Source organism: Pongo abelii, chromosome 18, assembly GCF_028885655.2.
Source record: "Pongo abelii isolate AG06213 chromosome 18, NHGRI_mPonAbe1-v2.0_pri, whole genome shotgun sequence".
Lineage (NCBI taxonomy): Eukaryota > Metazoa > Chordata > Mammalia > Primates > Hominidae > Pongo > Pongo abelii.
The window spans coordinates 26401926-26419972 of NC_072003.2; the positions used below are offsets into that span (position 1 = coordinate 26401926).

General features: G+C 39.9%; 1 protein-coding gene across 1 annotated transcript in view; it reads right to left on the minus strand.

Annotated features, from left to right (window-relative positions):
* Nucleotides 1–1035: 1035 nt before the first annotated feature.
* LOC129050879 (ubiquitin carboxyl-terminal hydrolase 31-like) overlaps nucleotides 1036–18047 on the minus strand; it is a 52095-nt gene continuing 35083 nt past the window's right edge. The window contains exons 4-7 of the mRNA XM_063717319.1: nucleotides 16725–16813; nucleotides 16549–16631; nucleotides 15784–15899; nucleotides 1036–1127 (exon numbers count right to left, since the gene is read on the minus strand). Coding sequence (XP_063573389.1) covers nucleotides 1116–1127; nucleotides 15784–15899; nucleotides 16549–16631; nucleotides 16725–16813 — 300 coding nt within the window. The 3' untranslated portion in view covers nucleotides 1036–1115. The remainder of the gene's footprint in view (nucleotides 1128–15783; nucleotides 15900–16548; nucleotides 16632–16724; nucleotides 16814–18047) is intronic.

Sequence of the window (18047 nt, forward strand, 5' to 3'; positions counted from 1 at the left end):
TTCAAATTAAGTTCTCAAGCGCTGGTGGAAGGTTTAGCTACAGGTCACAGAGAAGGTCAATCAGGGAAGCAACAGGACGCGCAGGGCAAGGGAGCCTGAGGCTTAGGAGCAGTTAGATGGAGACCAAGGTTCTGCTTTCCACCAAACCTTCTTCGGTCTGGGCCCTCTCTTAGCAACCCTGGGATTTTATACTCCCTCTCCACCAATCCCTGACGCCGGTGGTGGAGCGGTGACGCCTGGGACATAAGACATAAGTTCAATTTGGGACAGAAGACTGAGGGACATGGCACCATCCAAGTAGACATGTTAAGAATTAAAAAAATAAAAATTAAAAAGTTATCAGGAAAGTAGCTGGAAATGGGTCTACAGCCCCAAGAGGAGCCTGAACTGAAAATATACATATGAAATGGGAGTTTAAAAACTAGATTCCTGGCCGGATGCAGTGGCTCACGCCTATAATCCCAGCACTTTGGGAGGCCAAGGTGGGCGGATCGTCTGAGGTCAGGAGTTTGAGACCAGCCTGGCCAACATGGTAAAACCTCATTTCTACTAAAAATATAAAAAATCTGCTGGGTGTGGTGGCTGGCGCCTATAATCCCAGCTATTCAGAAGGCCAAGGCAAGAGAATCGCTTGAACCTGGGAGGCAGAAGTTGCAGTGAACCGAGATTGCGCAACTACACTCCAGCCTGGGCAACAGAGCGAGACTCCATATCAAAAAACAAACAAACAAACAACAACAACAACAACAAAAACCCAGATTCCTAATTTTACTCTCCCCCGACCAACCCCCCAAATCAGGTCAACTTGTACATGTATTCTTTCTAAATATCAGAATCAAAAATTAACTACTAAAAGTAAAAACTTTTTGCCCATGCTTTTTAAAATGTTTGAAAATACTGAACTTTTACAGTCTAGGTACTTACTGGAAAATAATCTGGTTCTCACCTTTTCCCTTGTTGCCCAGTGCAGGCTCGGTTACACACCAACAGGACAATCTTGTCGCTGCCTGCTCTTGAGGTGGGCGAATCTATTTTCCCTTGATTTGCTGCAGTTTGTGTAGGAGAAGACAGTCTATGATAATCCAAGCCAAATTTCAAGTGGTTTAGGTTGTTGTTTAAATGAATTCCTGAAATAGAATAAAAACAACTCATTTTATCTCTTCAAAATTATTTTTATTCACTCATTATGAAGAAATTTACCCAACAGAGAAAATTTTTTAAAAAAATGTCATTATGTAAATTAAACTGCAATCAAAAAAAGAAACATTCTACTTAGATTACTCATCTAGCCGTTAGAGAATTTCTTTAGCATCCATTATTATTTCCTTTAAACTAGCCTTACCTATCTTAAAAACTGAAAATTAAAACTGCACTTCAGTGAATGTTAGATACAGTTTTAGAAGGGCATGTGTGCTAAGATGATTCACCAAGAAAATTTAGTGAGGTCATGCAACCAGTAATCAAACAAATTTTAAAAAAATAAAGATGAGAATATGTGGAATGTTCTTCAATATTAAATAGCAGTTTCTTCTCCCTGATTAAAGAGCCAGACTTATAAGAAATAAAAGGTAAATTACACACTACACCTACTAGACTCAGAGCCATCAGGAGAATCTTCCAACTTGGAATACAGTCTACTAGACTGGATCAATCCACATTAAAGTTAACAAAAATATATATTTGACAGGCATAGTACTGATCCTCCCAAATGCTCCAAAGCAGAGCTCCCTGTCAATCAAAGTACCCAGCAACTCAGCACCCAGCACAACCCCAATAAATGCCTGACTACCTGTTCATTCCTTTAATCCTTTGGAAGTACAGCCTAGGGAAATGACACCCCAGCTGGAAAATAGAAGAAACCCCTCCTACCACCACCATAAATAATAACACCACCAGAAAGAGAATAAAATACAAATGGCTTACACAAAAGTATTTATAGCAGAATGCTGGCTATAACCTCAATACTCAGCAATCTAAGACTCACTGAACCTGTTAAGATACCTCAACATTATAACAATTTAAAATGACAAGTACATAGTTAATGCCAATATAAAGTCCAGATGGAGTTTAAAAGAACAACACATACAAACTAGAAATAAGAAAAAAGCTGAATCTTTGTCAAGCCACTAGAGGGAAGAAAACTTTTTAAGCTTAAACACCATAAAGAAATCACAAAAGGAACAGGAGTAGATCTTACTTCCTAACCATTTTAAACTCTGGTATGAGAAAATAAAAATAATAGATATCTGAAGTTGAGACAATAAACTCGTTTCCCAGGTTCTTGGCAGAGGTAAGGGTGGGAAGATCTGTTCTCCTAGAATTGATGTGGACTCCTGATGAGATGAGGGGATGCCACATTGTCAACTGCACAGAAATCAAGCTCTGTGTTCAAACTGTGGACACATTTACTGCCAGCTGTGTGAGCTGGGAGTGGTTACTTCATCTCCAAGTCTCAGCTTCCTCACTGGTAATGTGGGGAAAGCAGTAGCCTCATTATGTATTGAACAACACATCTGTTAAGGCCTTAGGATAGAGGCTAACGCACACTCAATAAGGCAGTCTCTGGCTAGAATACAATAACCTTTGGATTCACCAAATTCACTTATAAATAGAAGCTTAGTGTTAACCCTAAGCAACTGGGGTGGGAACAGGATTTTGAGAAACTTTCAGTTGAACAAACATTACCTGGGCTCTTGCTGCATATTAAGAACTATACTGCACTGCTGGGTATAGCAAGATAAAGCAAAATGTGGCCCCAGCTCCAGAGGACTTCACAGTGTGGTGGGAAGGACAGAGAAGAAAACAAATCATTTCCACATAACACACTGGTGTGAGAGATTAACAGAAGAGCAGGAGTTCACCAGCCAGCCTGCAGGTAAAGGGAGTGAGGAAAGGCTCTCTGGACAAGATAATTTAGGTATTTTTTACTGTAATGCAATAAAATTAGAAACAATCCAAACAAAAACACATACGGGGAAATGTAACAACTGGAAAAGAAAGACAAACAAGCACCTGGGTCAAAGAAGAAGAAGTGAAATAATAGACTATCTAGAAAATATTGTAAATATGAGTAGACCAGAGAAAACTGAATTGTAAGCTGGCATTGGAGAAAGCTGGCCAACCCAATATACAGGATCACCAAAAGAATCAGAAACTGGAGGCGCCAGAGGCCTCTGGAAGTAGAGGGTGAAGTAAAAGAGGAATTAAAATAAGGACTTTCAACAAGAGCACCAAGACCATTCAATGAGGACAGTACAATCTCTTCATCAAATGGTGCTGGGACAAGTAAATATTTACTTGTCCCAGAATGGAGTTTGGTCCCTACCTCATACAATTTATAAAAATTAACTTAAAATGTATCAACAACCTAAATGTAAGAGCTAAAACTACAAAACTCAGAAGAAAACACAAGAGTAAATCTTTATGACCTTGGATGTGGTGACGGATTCTTAGATATGACAACAAAATTATCAGCAACAAAAGAAAAAACAGACTTCATCATAATGAAGAACTTTTGTACATCAAAGAACACTATCAAGAAAGAGAAAAAACCCAGAGAATGGAATAAAATACTTGCAAGTCATATATCCCGTAACGGTCTAGTATTATACATCCTTACAAAGAATTCTTACAACTCAACAAAAAGATAATGCAATTTAAAATGGGAAAAAGACTTGAATAGACATTTCTCCAAAGAGAATATGTAAATGGCCAAACAAGCACATGACAAGATGTTCATCATCACTTACTATTAGAGAAATGCAAGTCAAAACCTCAATGAAGTAACACTTCACATTCACCAGGATGGCTAAAATCAAAAAGATGAAAAATCAATGTTGGCAAAGATGTGGAGAAATTAGAACTCTCATCTATTGCTGGTGGAAACGTAAAATGATCCAGCTCCTGTGGAAAACAATCTGGCAATTCCTCAAGAAGACAACCATAGAATTATGATATGATCCATCAATTCCATTCCTAGGTATATACCCAAAAGAACTGAAAACAGGTATTCAAACAAATACTAGTACACAAATGCTCATAGTAGGACTATTCACAATAGACAAAAGGTAGGAAAAAAACAAATGCCCATCAATAGATTAATGAACAAAATGTGGTACATGCATATGTATGTATGGAATAATGTTCAGCCATTAAAAAGGAATGAAGTGGATCCGTTCAAAGATGGCCGAACAGGAACAGCTCTGGTCTGCAGCTCCCAGCATGATCGACGCAGAAGACGGGTGATTTCTGCATTTCCAACCGAGATACCTGGTTCATCTCATTGGGACGGTTGGACAGTGGGTGCCACCCACGGAGGGTGAGCTGAAGCAGAGTGGGGCGTCACCTCACCTGGGAAGCTCAAGGGGTCGGGGGATTTACCTTTCCTAGCCAAGGGAAGCTGTGACAGACTGTACCTGGAAAAACAGGACACTTCTGCCCAAAAGACACTTCTGCGCTTTTCCCAAGGTCTCAGCAACCAGCAGACAAGGAGATTCTCTCCTGTGCCTGGCTCGGTGGGTCCCACGCCCACGGAGCCTTGCTCACTGCTAGCGCAGCAGTCTGAGAACAAACTGTGAGGCGGCAGCCTGGCTGGGGGAGGGGCATCCACCATTGCTGAGGCTTGAGTAGGTAAACAGAGCGGCCAGGAAGCTCGAACTGGGCAGAGCCCCCCGCAGCTCAGCAAGGCCTGCTGCCTCTATAGACTCCTCCTCTGTGGGCAGGGCATAGCTGAATAAAAGGCAGCAGACAGCTTCTGCAGACTTAAGGGTCCTTGTCTGACAGCTCTGAAGAGAGCAGTGGTTCTCCCAGCATGGCATTTGAGCTCTGAGAATGGACAGACTGCCTCCTCAAGTGGGTCCCTGACTCCCATGTAGCCTAACTGGGAGACACCTCCCAGTAGGAACCAACAGACACCTCACACAGGCGGGTGCCCGTCTGGGATGAAGCTTCCAGAGGAAGGATCAGGCAGCAATATTTGCTGTTCTGCAGCCTCCACTGGTGATACCCAGGCAAACATGGTCTGGAGTGGACCTCCAGCAAACTCCAACAGACCTGCACTTGAGGGACCTGATCAGTAGAAGGAAAACTAACAAACAGAAAGGAATAGCACCAACATCAACAAAAAGGACATCTACACCAAAACCCCATCTGTAGGTCACCAACATCAAAGATCAAAGGTAGATAAAACCACAAAGATGGGGAGAAACCAGAGCAGCAAGGCTGAAAATTCTAAAAACCAGAACTCCTCTTCTCCTCCAAAGGATCGCAGCTCCTCGCCAGCAATGGAACAAAGCTGGATGGAGAACGACTTTGATGAGTTGACAGAAGTAGGCTTCAGAAGGTTGGTTCTCTGAGCTAAAGGAGCATGTTCAAACCCAACACAAGGAAGCTAAAAACTTGAAAAAAAGGTTAGATGAATGGCTAACTAGAATAAACAATGAAGAGAAGAGCTTAAATGACCTGATGGAGCTGAAAACCATGGCATGAGAACTTTGTGATGCATGCACAAGCTTCAATAGCCAATTCGATCAAGTGAAAGAAAGGGTATCAGTGACTGAAGATCAAATTAATGAAATAAAGTGAGAACACAAGGTTAGAGAAAAAGAGTAAAAAGAAATGAACAAAGCTTCCAAGAAATATGGGGCTACATGAAAAGACCAAATCTATGTTTGATTGCTGTACCTGAAAGTGATGGGAAGAATGGAACCAAGCTGGAAAACACTCTTCAGGACATTATCCAGGAGAACTTCCCCAACCTAGCAAGGCAGGCCAACATTCAAATTCAGGAAATATAGAGAACACCACAAAGATACTCCTCGAGAAGAACAACCCCAAGGCACATAACTGTCAGATTCACCAAGGCTGAAATGAAGGAAAAAATGTTAAGGGCAGCCAGAGTGAAAGGTCAGGTTACCCACAAAGGGAAGCCCATCAGACTAACAGCAGATGTCTCGGCAGAAACCCCACAAGCCAGAAGAGAGTGGGGCCAATATTCAACATTCTTAAAGGAAAGAATTTTCAACCCAAAATTTATATCCAGCCAAACTAAGCTTCATAAGTGAAGGAGAAATAAAATCCTTTACAGACAAGCAAATGTTGAGAGATTTTGTCACCACCAGGCCTGCCTTACAAGAGCTCCTGAAGGAAGCACTAAACATGGAAAGGAACAACCGGTACCAGCCACTGCAAAAACATGCCAAATTGTAAAGACCATCAATGCTAGGAAGAAACTGCATCAATTAACGGGCAGTATAACCAACTAACATCGTAATAACAGGATCAAATTCACACATAACAATATTAACCTTAAATGTAAATGGGCTAAATGCCCCAATTAAAAGACAGACTGGCAAACTGGATAGAGTCAAGACCCATCAGTGTGCGGTATTCAGGAGACCCATCTCATGTGCAGAGGCACACGTAGGCTCAAAATAAAGGATGGAGGAAGATCGACCAAGCAAATGAAAAGCAAAAAAAAGCAGGGGTTGCAATCCTAGTCTCTCATAAAACAGACTTTAAACCAACAAAGATCAAAAGAGAAAAAGAAGGCCATTACATAATGGTACAGGGATCAATTCAACAAGAAGAGCTAACTATCCTAAATATACATGCAACCAATACAGGAGCACCCAGATTCATAAACCAAGTCCTTAGAGACCTACAAAGAGACTTAGACTCCCACACAATAATGGGAGACTTTAACATCCCACTGTCAATATTAGACAGATCGACAAGACAGAAGGTTAACAAGGATATCCAGGACTTGAACTCAGCTCTGCACCAAGCAGACCTAATAGACATCTACAGAACTCTCCACCCCAAATCAACAGAATATACATTCTTCTTAGCACCACATCGCACTTATTCTAAAATTGACCACATAAATGGAAGTAAAGCTCTCCTCAGCAAATGTAAAAGAACAGAAACCACAACAAACTGTCTCTCAGACCACAGTGCAACCAAATTAGAACTCCGGATTAAGAAACTCACTCAAAACTGTACAACTACATGGAAACTGAAGAACCTGCTCCTGAATGACTACTGGGTAAATAACAAAATGAAGGCAGAAATAAAGATGTTCTTTGAAACCAATGAGAACAAAGACAACGTACCAGAATCTCTGGGACACATTTAAAGCAGTGTGTAGAGGGAAATTTATAGCACTAAATGCCCACAAGAGAAAGCAGGAAAGATTTAAAATCAACACCCTAACATCACAATTAAAAGAACTAGAGAAGCAAGAGCAAACACATTCAAAAGCTAGCAGAAGGCAAGAAATAACTAAGATCAGAGCAGAACTGAAAGAGACAGAGACACAAAAAACCTTCCAAAAAAATAAATGAATCTAGAAGCTGGTTTTTTGAAAAGAGCAACAAAATTGATAGACCGCTAGCAAGACTAATAAAGAAAAAAAGAGAGAAGAATCAAATAGATGCAATAAATATGATAAAGGGGATATCACCACTGATCCCACAGAAATACAAACTACCACCAGAGAATACTATAAATACCTCTACACAAATAAACTAGAAAATCTAGAAGAAATGGATAAATTCCTGGACACATACACCCTCCCAAGACTAAACCAGGCAGAAGTTGAATCTCTGAATAGACCAATAACAGGCTCTGAAATTGAGGCAATAATTAATAGCCTACCAACCAAAAAGAGTCCAGGACCAGACAGATTCACAGCCAAATTCTAGGAGCTGGTACCATTCCTTCTGAAACTATTCCAATCAAGAGAAAAAGAGGGAATCCTCCCTAACTCATTTTATGAGGTCAGCATCATCCTGATACCAAAGCCTGGCAGAGACACAACAAATAAAAGAATTTTAGACCAATATCTCTGATGAACATCGATGCAAAAATCCTCAATAAAATACTGGCAAACCTAATCCAGCAGCACATCAAAAAGCTTATCCACTATGATCAAGTTGGCTTCATCCCTGGGATGCAAGGCTGGTTCAACATATGCAAGTCAATAAACGTAATCCATCACATAAACAGAACCAATGACAAAAACCATACGATTATCTCAATAAATGCAGAAAAGGCCTTCAACAAAATTCAACAGCCCTTCATGCTAACAACTCTCAATAAACTAGGTATTGATGGAATGTATATCAAAATAATAAGAGCTATTTATGACAAACCCACAGCCAATATCATACTGAATGGGCAAAAACTGGAAGCATTCCCTTTGAAAACTGGCACAAGACAAGGATGCCCTCTCTCACCACTCCTATTAAATATAGTGTTGGAAGTTCTGGCCAGGGCAATCAGGCAAGAGAAAGAAATAAAGGGTATTCAATTAGGAAAAGAGCAAGTCAAATTGTCCCTGTTTGCAGATGACATGATTGTATATCTAGAAAACCCCATCGTCTCAGCCCAAAATCTCCTTAAACTGATAAGCAACTTCAGCAAAGTCTCAGGATACAAAATCAATATGCAAAAATCACAAGCATTCCTATACACCAATAACAGACAAACAGGCATTCCTATACACCAATAACAGACAAACAGAGAGCCAAATCATGAGTGAACTCCCATTCACAATTGCTTCAAAGAGAATAAAATACCTAGGAATCCAACTTACAAGAGATGCGAAGGACCTCTTCAAGGAGAACTACAAACCACTGCTCAATGAAATAAAAGAGAACACAAACAAATGGAAGAACATTCCATGCTCATGGATAGGAAGAATCAATATCGTGAAAATGGCCATACTGCCCAGGGTAATTTACAGATTCAATGCCATCCCCATCAAACTACCAATGACTTTCTTCACAGAATTGGAAAAAACCACTTTAAAGTTCATATGGAACCAAAAAAGAGCCTGCATTGCCAAGACAATCCTAAGCAAAAAGAACAAAGCTGGAGGCATCACACTACCTAACTTCAAACTATACTACAAGGCTACAGTAACCAAAACAGCATGGTACTGGTACCAACACAGAGATACAGACCAACGGAACAGAACAGAGGCCTCAGAAGTAACCACACATCTACAACCATCTGATCTTTGACAAATCTGACAAAAACAAGCAATGGGGAAAGGATTCCCTATTTAATAAATGGTGCTGGGAAAACTGGCTAGCCATATGTAGAAAGCTGAAACTGGATCTCTTCCTTACACCTTATACAAAAATTAATCCAAGGTGGATTAAAGACTTAAATCTTAGACCTAGAACCATAAAAACTCTAGAAGAAAACCTAGGCAATATCTTTAGGGACATAGGCATGAGCAAGGACTTCATGATTAAAACACCAAAAGCAAAGGCAACAAAAGCCAAAATTGATAAATGGGATCTAATTAAACTAAAGAGCTTCTGCACGGCAAAAGAAACTACCATCAGAGTGAACAGGCAACCTACAGAATGGGAGAAAATTTTTGCAATCTACCCATCTGACAAAGGGCTAATATCCAGAATCTACAAAGAACTCAAACAAATTTACAAGAAAAAAACAACCCCATCAAAAAGTGGGCAAAGGATATGAACAGACACTTCTCAAAAGAAGACATTTATGCATCCAACAGACACAGGAAAAAGTGCTCATCATCACTGGTCATCAGAGAAATGCAAATCAAAACCACAATGAGATACCATCGCACGCCAATTAGAATGGCAATCATTAAAAAGTCAGGAAACAACAGATGCTGGAGAGGATGTGGAGAAATAAGAATGCTTTTACACTGTTGGTGGGAGTGTAAATTAGTTCAACCATTGTGGAAGACAGTGTCACAATTCCTCAAGGATCTAGAATTAGAATTACCCTTTGACCCAGCAATCCCATTACTGGGTATATACCCAAAGGATTATATATCATGCTACTAAAAAGACACATGCACATGCACATAAAAAATTAACTCAAAATGGTTCAAAAAACTATAATATAAGAGCTAAAACTATAAAACTCTTAAAAGAAATTATGGGGTAAATCTTTATGACTTTGGATTTGATAAAGTGTCAGATATGACAACAAAAGCACAAGCAAAAAAAAAAAAAATAGATAAACTGGACTTCAACAAAACTAAGAACTTTTATGTTTCAAAGGACATTATCAGGTAGTTAAAAGACCACCCACAGAATGGGAGAAAATATTTGCAAATCATATATCTGATAAGGGTCTAGTATTCAGCATATGTGAAAATTCCTAAAACTCAACAACAAAAAGCAAACAATGCAATTTTAAGATGGGTAAAATATTTGAACAGACATTTTTCCAAATATGATATACAAATGGCCAACAAGCACAAGACAAGATGCTCAACATGATGTCAGTCACAAACACAAATCAAAACCATAATGAGATACCACTTCATACCCACTACAATGGCTAAAATTAAAGAGTCAGATAATAATCAAGTGTCGGCAAGGACGTAGAGAAACTGGAACCCTCAAACACTGCTGATAAAAATGTAACGTGGTGCGGCCACTTTGGAAAACAGTCTGTAAGTTCCCCCAAATGATTAAACATAGAGTTACCACGCAACCCAGCAGTTCTATTCCCAGGTATGAAGAGAAACGAAAACATAAGTCCACACAAAAACTTGTGTGGAATGTTCACAGGAGCATTATTCATATTAGCCAGAAGGTGGAAACAACCCAAATGTTCATTAACAATGAATAAACAAAATGTGATCTATTCAAACAATAAAATATTATTTGGCCACAAAAAGGAATTAAGTATGATATATGCTACAACATGAATGAATCTTGAAAACATCACACTAAGTAAAGCCAGTCACAAAATACCACGTATTTTATGATTCCATTTATATGGAAGTCTAGACTAGGGAAATCTGTAGAAACAGAAAGTAGAATAGTGGGCCGGGTGTGGTGGCTCATGCCTGTAAGATTACCAGCACTTTGGGAGGCCGAGGCAGGTGGATCACTTGAGGTCAGGAGTTCGAGACCAGCCTGGCCAACATGGTGAAACCCCATCTCTACTAAAAATATAAAAATTAGCCAGGTGTGGTGGCATGTGCCTGTGATCCCAGCTACTCGGGAGGCTAAGGCTGCAGTGAGCCAAGATCATGCACTGCACTCCAGCCTGAGCGACAGAGCAAGACTCTGTCTCAAAAAGAAAAAGAGAAAGAGAGAGAAAGTAGAATAGTGACTGCTTAGAGCTTGGCAGGATGGGGAGACTGGAAGGTACCTTGGGGAGACAAAGCAGGAGCTAAAAAGAATAGAAGCTGGAGAAGTGAATCCTCAGCACAGCAAATGGTAGGGAACATGGAAAAGCACATGGCATGTCTGAGAAACAGAGTAACCTGAAAGAGAAGACCTGAGGAAGGAGAGGAAATGGGAGTAGACAGACTGGAAAGAAAGGCAAGGACCAAATCATGGCAGGGGAGGAGGGCGTTATGCTCCTTCCAAGGTGTTTAGATTTGATCTTAGAAAAGGGGAATCACTGGTAAATCAATAGCATGTAACATGATTAGAACTGTATATTAGAGTAAGTCTGTGGAGAAATAACTAGAAAGGAGAAAGCTCAGTGGTAAAGATAAAAACTTACTGGAAAAGCTCAGTTGGGACTGGCCTGAACTACGTCAGTGGCAGTAGAATAAAGGTGAAAAATGCAGTGTGTGTCAACAGCTCTATGAGAATTTTGAAGGAGAAGTTATCAAGCTTGGATCCAGTTTGAGTGAAGAGGAGGATAGTAGTGCCATTATTTCTAGAAAAAATGCAGGAGCAACCAATCTAAGAAAGAAATGCTAAGGGTAAGACACCTGTAGGATTTCTAAGTAGAAATTCCAGTAGGGAGGCGGAAGTCAAGGAATGGAACTGGAATCAAAAGAAAAGTTGAGGCTAGGGGGGGAATTCAGTTCAAAAAATCAAGGCGTGGAAAATCCTGATAAGAGCGGCAGTTCTCACTTTAGCTTGCATCATGATCACCTACCTAAAGGGCTTCTTTACCAGAGTTTCTCCTTTACTAGGTGTGGAGTAGGGACCAAGAATTTGCATTTCTAACCAGTTCCCAGGTAATACTGATGCATTAACAACCACTAGGGTAGAGCAAAAGAAGAGGAGCCCTAGGAGGAACCCTGAAGAATGCTGTGGCCAGGAGCAAAGTCTGAGTTGCTTGGTAACTCTTAAAATCAGAATAACCCCATAACTCCAGGCACAGTGAGGAGACAAGCTAAGTTCCAAATCACAGCCCAAACCACAGTAAGAGGAACAATACTGTCCAGGGCTTTACTTCATTTTGCTGCCTATCGATGAAGAGTTACATGCAAATTTCTTAAAAGCAGGTACCAAGAAAACATTCCATAGCAAAAATGTTAGAATCTTAAGAGGTGATAGCAAAATTAAAAAGAAAAAAAAAAAAAAAACCTATGGCATAGTATATCCTCCTGAATGTCATGATAAGATGCCAAAAAGGCTACTTAAAGGAGGTCACAGTCAGTCCTGAATCTCAATAAGAGGTTTTCCCAACTAAACTATGGATATATCTTTGCCTAAAACAGTAAGAGCTGCCTTCTTCTAGGAAAATATTACTGTAAGATTTTTACCATTATACCATCATAAAAAAATTATGTGTATTTTACCACAATTAAAAAAATGTATATCATTATATAATAGACAACTAAAAGGGTAGACTATAGTTAAACCTGCAAACCCAGGTGGCATTATGGAAACAGGAGCTCATTTACCTCTTTGACTGAGAATTCCTTCAGGCCTAAATATTTCGGGAGTCTCAAAGGCAAAAATGCAGTCGCTTTCATGGACTGTTTCCAGGTCATCTGTATCATAAAATGAACGATGGAACCCATCATAGTACATTTCTGTTAACACAATCTAAAAATAGGAAAAATGTAAACAGTTGGGTAACTGGAAATTCGATACTAATTGATCTCCCAATTCTATGAACTTCTCCAGACCATCAGGACTGGCAGTGGTCTGAGAGAGCTCTGAAACATCTCACAGAGCCCACTTTATTTGCCTTTAATGAGAGAATCCTGGAAGCACAGTATCCTCTGTAATTATATAACAATATACAGTCACCCCTCCATATCTGTGGGTGCTACACCTGTGGATTCAACCAACTGCAGATCAAAAATATTCAGAAGAAAAAAAAAGGATGATTGAATGTATACTGAACAGTCTTTTTTTCCTGTCATTATTCCCTAAACAATATAGCATAACAACTATTTACATAACATTTACACTGTATTAAGTATTGTAAGTTATCTGGAGATGATTTAAAGTATATTGGAGGTACAACTATTATGTATCTATAAAATAAAAAGTAAAAATAAATAAAGTACACAGGATGATATGCTCAGGTTCTATGCAAATACTGTGCCATGTTATAAAAGGGATTAAAGCACTGTGGATTTCGGTATCCTAGTGCAAGGGTTCCTACAACCAATCCCATGGACACGGAGGGAAACCTGTACTCTGATGCAGAACTCCATGACTCTAATTCCAGAGTTTCTCTAAGTTTTAGTGTAGAAGAGAACCAGGAGATCATAATGTCTAACCTCCATTTCACTGAAAGAAGAGATGCCAAGAGACTTGCCTGAAGTTCTACAACGATTCAGCCTCATGTCGAGGACAGAGTCCACATCTGACTCTGAGGCTTTCTCCCATATCATTTAATTTTCTATTTTTCAAGGCTAAACCATGGATATTTGTATTGAAAAAAAAAATCAACTCAAATGTCCAAAAATACTAACTAATTAAACGTAGTATAGCCTTACTGGAATTATAAAGCTACTAAAAAGAATAAACTATATATATTTGCACTAACATGCAAAAATCTAAGTAAATACAAAGCAAGGTAAAAATAATATGTGTAAATGATTCTACTTATATAAAATAATGTATATATGCACGGAAAAAATCTAAATGAATACTATATAACATAGTATTAAAGTTAGTAACCCTTAGCATTAAGATACCTAGTATGAGATACTTCCTCTTTCTGTTATATTTCAAGAAATGGTTATTTTACAATAAAACAGAAAAACAGGACAGGCATGGCGGCTCAAGCCTGTAATCCCAGCACTTTGGGAGGCCAAGACAGAAGGACTGCTGAGGCCAGGAGTTCAAGACCAGCCTGGGCAACATGCCAAAACCTTGTCTCTATGAAAAATACAAAAATCAGCTGGGTGTGGTGGCATGTGCCTACAGTCCCCACTACTTGGGAAGCTGAGGTGGGAGGACTGCTTGAGCCCACAAGGTTGAGGCTGCAGTGAGCCATGATTGCACCAATGCACTCCAGCCTGGGCAACAGAGTGAGACCCTGTCTCAAATAATCCATCCATACATACATACAAACAAACAAACAAAACAGAAAAACAAAAGATGGAGAGGAGAACACGGGAGACATTTAAAGACTTCATTATATGCTCAGCCGTGCTGTCTAGTGAAAAAGCACTGGATTGGGCATGCAGGTTCCAGTTCGGCCTGTCACCAACCAGCCCTGCAAACCTGAACAAGTCCCACGGCTTTTCTGAGCCTCTTTCAAATAAGGGAGTTGGACCGGACCCCTGAGGTCCCCTCTACCAGCACTAACATTCTGCGAATCTACCAGGTAAAAGGGGCTGGTGGTATATTCTACAAATAGTCCAGCAAAAATGTTCCTGGCACATTTTCCTTCTAATGAATTTAATGACCATGTTGTTCTTCTGCCGGTGAACATGCAAGTAAAATTCACTCTCTTCAGCAAACTGAGGTCAACAGCAAACTTGTAATTATTTCACCAATTTAAACCACATGCAAAAGGAGCCAGACAGTGCTGGAAGCTCTAAAGATGCAACCAGATTTGCCCTGGACACCACCGAAGCCTTGCTCCCTCCCTTTCTGCCTTTCCCTCATCCTGAAGGGAAGAAAGAGCCAACGGGCTTTTCAGAGTAGGAAAGAATATGAACATTTTATCAACATGCCAGTACTTGGCCTGCAAAAATATGAGATATTTGCCATATTAGGGCAACACTGCTGGCTGTGTTTGTTTTACTGTGGTAACTTCCCAAATGACGCCACATGAGGCCGAAGTACAAAACACCTTTATTAGTCCAGGGATTACACAGTAGCTTCCAGAAGCTACTATCTAGGGAAAGCAATTTAGCTACTGAGTCATCTTTCCTTAATAAATCTTAAATAAGGAATGTTTTTCCAAATAAAATAATAATAGTAAATTGAGTAAAAGCTATCTGCAAAAACATGTCAAGTCCAAACAGGTCAAAAGTATTTTTGGTAAATTTCAACATAACTGCTTATCAAACATTTACCCCAAAAGGGATGCGGCATGGGCACAACTTCCCTTTCTCTTCTCTAAACAAGGTAAGAGACTCTGGTCCAGACGTAATGAGAAAACAAAACGTATTGAGCATCTATTACATACAGAACACTGTACTAGCAAGATATCCACTCTTATCACCACAATGGGAAGGGGTTTTCTAGTGTCACTCCTTAAGTTTTCAAAGCCTCTTTGAGTATCAAACACTGTGAGGACGCTCCAGTGCCCACATACACATCCACAGGAATGATTTAAGAAGGGTTAAGTAATTATACCTTATGAACAAAGCTACAAGAAGGTCTTGGTGTAAAGTCACAGCTTCTTTTAAAATTACATACACAATTAAATGAAACATGAAAAGTTTCTCTATACATTTTAGTCTTTGGGGTCTTGATTTTTTTCCCTCAACTCTAAATGCAACTGGTTTTAAATCTCTATCCAACCATACTTGGCAAAGAACTATAAAAAATTCTAAGAGAACAGAAAGCAATACTTTTGTGGCTCATGTGTAACTGGTCTTAGCAGACTTATTACCTGATCAGTGGGGACCTTTGTTTCCATAGACACTGCTTCCCGAAGTCTGGCAACAGTCCCAGACAGAGGTACGGCCACACCAATCCTCATGCAGTGAGAACATTTGCCTTGATACACTACAGTGACATAGAGAGGCCTGTACAGATCAAAGTCAGATCTTCTCATTAGTCACTTATTTCAACTAAAATATAGAAGATGCAAAATAAACCTGAGATGAAATCAACAAAAAACTAAAGCTAACCCACACTGTTACTCGGAAGCCCAAATGGAAAAATTTCACTTGGCTCTAAGCAGAACTATCAATCATCGAGATCTTTGGAAAAGGCAATCTTCATAAAATGAACATTCTATGAAGCAAACAAAAATATATCTACACTTGATTCTGTGCTTTGTATTTTCTTTAGAACAGCATAACTCCTGGAAATGTTGAGAAATTGTTCAAAATAAAGCAACTAAGAAAGAAGAAATGCAAAGTAAGGTCTCTAGAGAATCCTGAAGTCACTCAGCAGCCCTGCCCATCCCCCGATACTATGTGTGGATGACAAACCGGGCCAGACTACACAGCCCCTGCTTGCCTCATGTGCCTGCTCATCCTGCAAACTCAGGAGGGCATTTATTCTTGTAAGGTTGTAGCAATGACTGTATTCAATCCCATTATTAATCCCATTACCTGTCTAAATAAGTAAAAAGACCTAATAGGAGCCTACAGAGGAAAAGGGATACCATAAGAAAATACAGTCTTCATTTTACTAAATCCATTCTTACCTTGTGTGGGGTAGAGGAATTGGCAAAGGAAAGGATCAAAAGTGTTGCTCTGTTTCTGACAATGAGGACACGTCAAAGAAGATCTTCAAAACAAAAAGGTAAGATGCTTGATATTAAAATCACCCAGAACGATGTCAGGTAAACAAAATAAGTGGAAACATCTGATTTTCTCATACCTATATTGGGCTTGAAAGAGTTCTTGTACAAAAGTGCTACAGACAGGAAAAGATGGTCCCTCAGGCATCATATCAGTCTCTGACGGTGGCTAAAAAAAAAGAAAGTACAATTTCACAGACTAGAAAGACCAATTCTTGGTTGAAGATGAAGCTAGAGAATCACAAATGACCTTGACTTCCTTTACAAGCTATGCATCAAGTGCAGATACTTCAGTGACGGGCACCTGCTAAAGGAGCCAGAACACAGCAGGTAGGATGTAGGTCGCGTGGACTCATCCCCTCACACAGACTCTGCCAGCGATCGTCTCTGCACAGCACTCAGCCGGGCAGCTCCCCTTCCCCAGGATGCTCCAGTTTCCCTCCAATTCTCAAAGCCCCCATCCCAATCTCCTCTAAGAAGTAATCCCCAACCACTTTAAAAGTACTAATCCTGGCCGGGCACAGTGGCTCATGCCTGTAATCCCAACACTTTGAGAGGCCGGGGTGGGTGGATCACTTGAGGTCGGGAGTTCGAGACCAGCCTGACCAACATGGAGAAACCCCATCTCCACTAAAAATACAAAATTAGCCGGCTGTGGTGGCACATGTCTGTAATCCCAGCTACTCAGGAGGCTGAGGTAGGAGAATCACTTGAACCCAGGAAGCAGAGGTTGTGGTGAGCCGAGATTGCGCCATTGCACTCCAGCCTGGGCAACAAGAGCAAAAGTCCGTCTCAAAAAAAAAAAGTACTAATGCTTCCCATGCCTAAATTCCCTAGTACCTATTAGTTGTGCTGTGTATGTTGGTGCCTAATCACACTCTACTTCATGTTGTATTTAACTTTTCATGTCCCTCCGCCTAACAATTAGTTACTGAGCACCTGCTACCACATGCAGAGAGCACTGTACAGAACATTAGGATACAAAGATAATAAGACCCAGTGCCTGACCTTGAGGATGTCTCAATTTGGTGGGAGAGTCAGCCACACGCATATAGTCATATGACAGAATAGAGTGTTCAGGCACAAAAGGACCTTGAATCAGAATAATTTAACAACTTACCAAACTTAGAAATTTAAAATTTGAAGTACAGAGCAGAATTATCAAAAACTTTAAAAGCTGCCCAAGGGAAGCAACTCTTTAGTCTAAATTTTTTCCATTATATAAGTCATTTTATCCATATTTGTAAGACCACATGTATAAAATTAAGAATTAATTGCTATGTTTCTCAATAAGAACATTCTGGGGCTCCTATGGTCAAATCCAATCCCAACAGCAGAGAAAATCCATACGTTTCCTTTATGATTGTGTATTCATTCCAGTGAACTACAGAGTATGTGTCTTA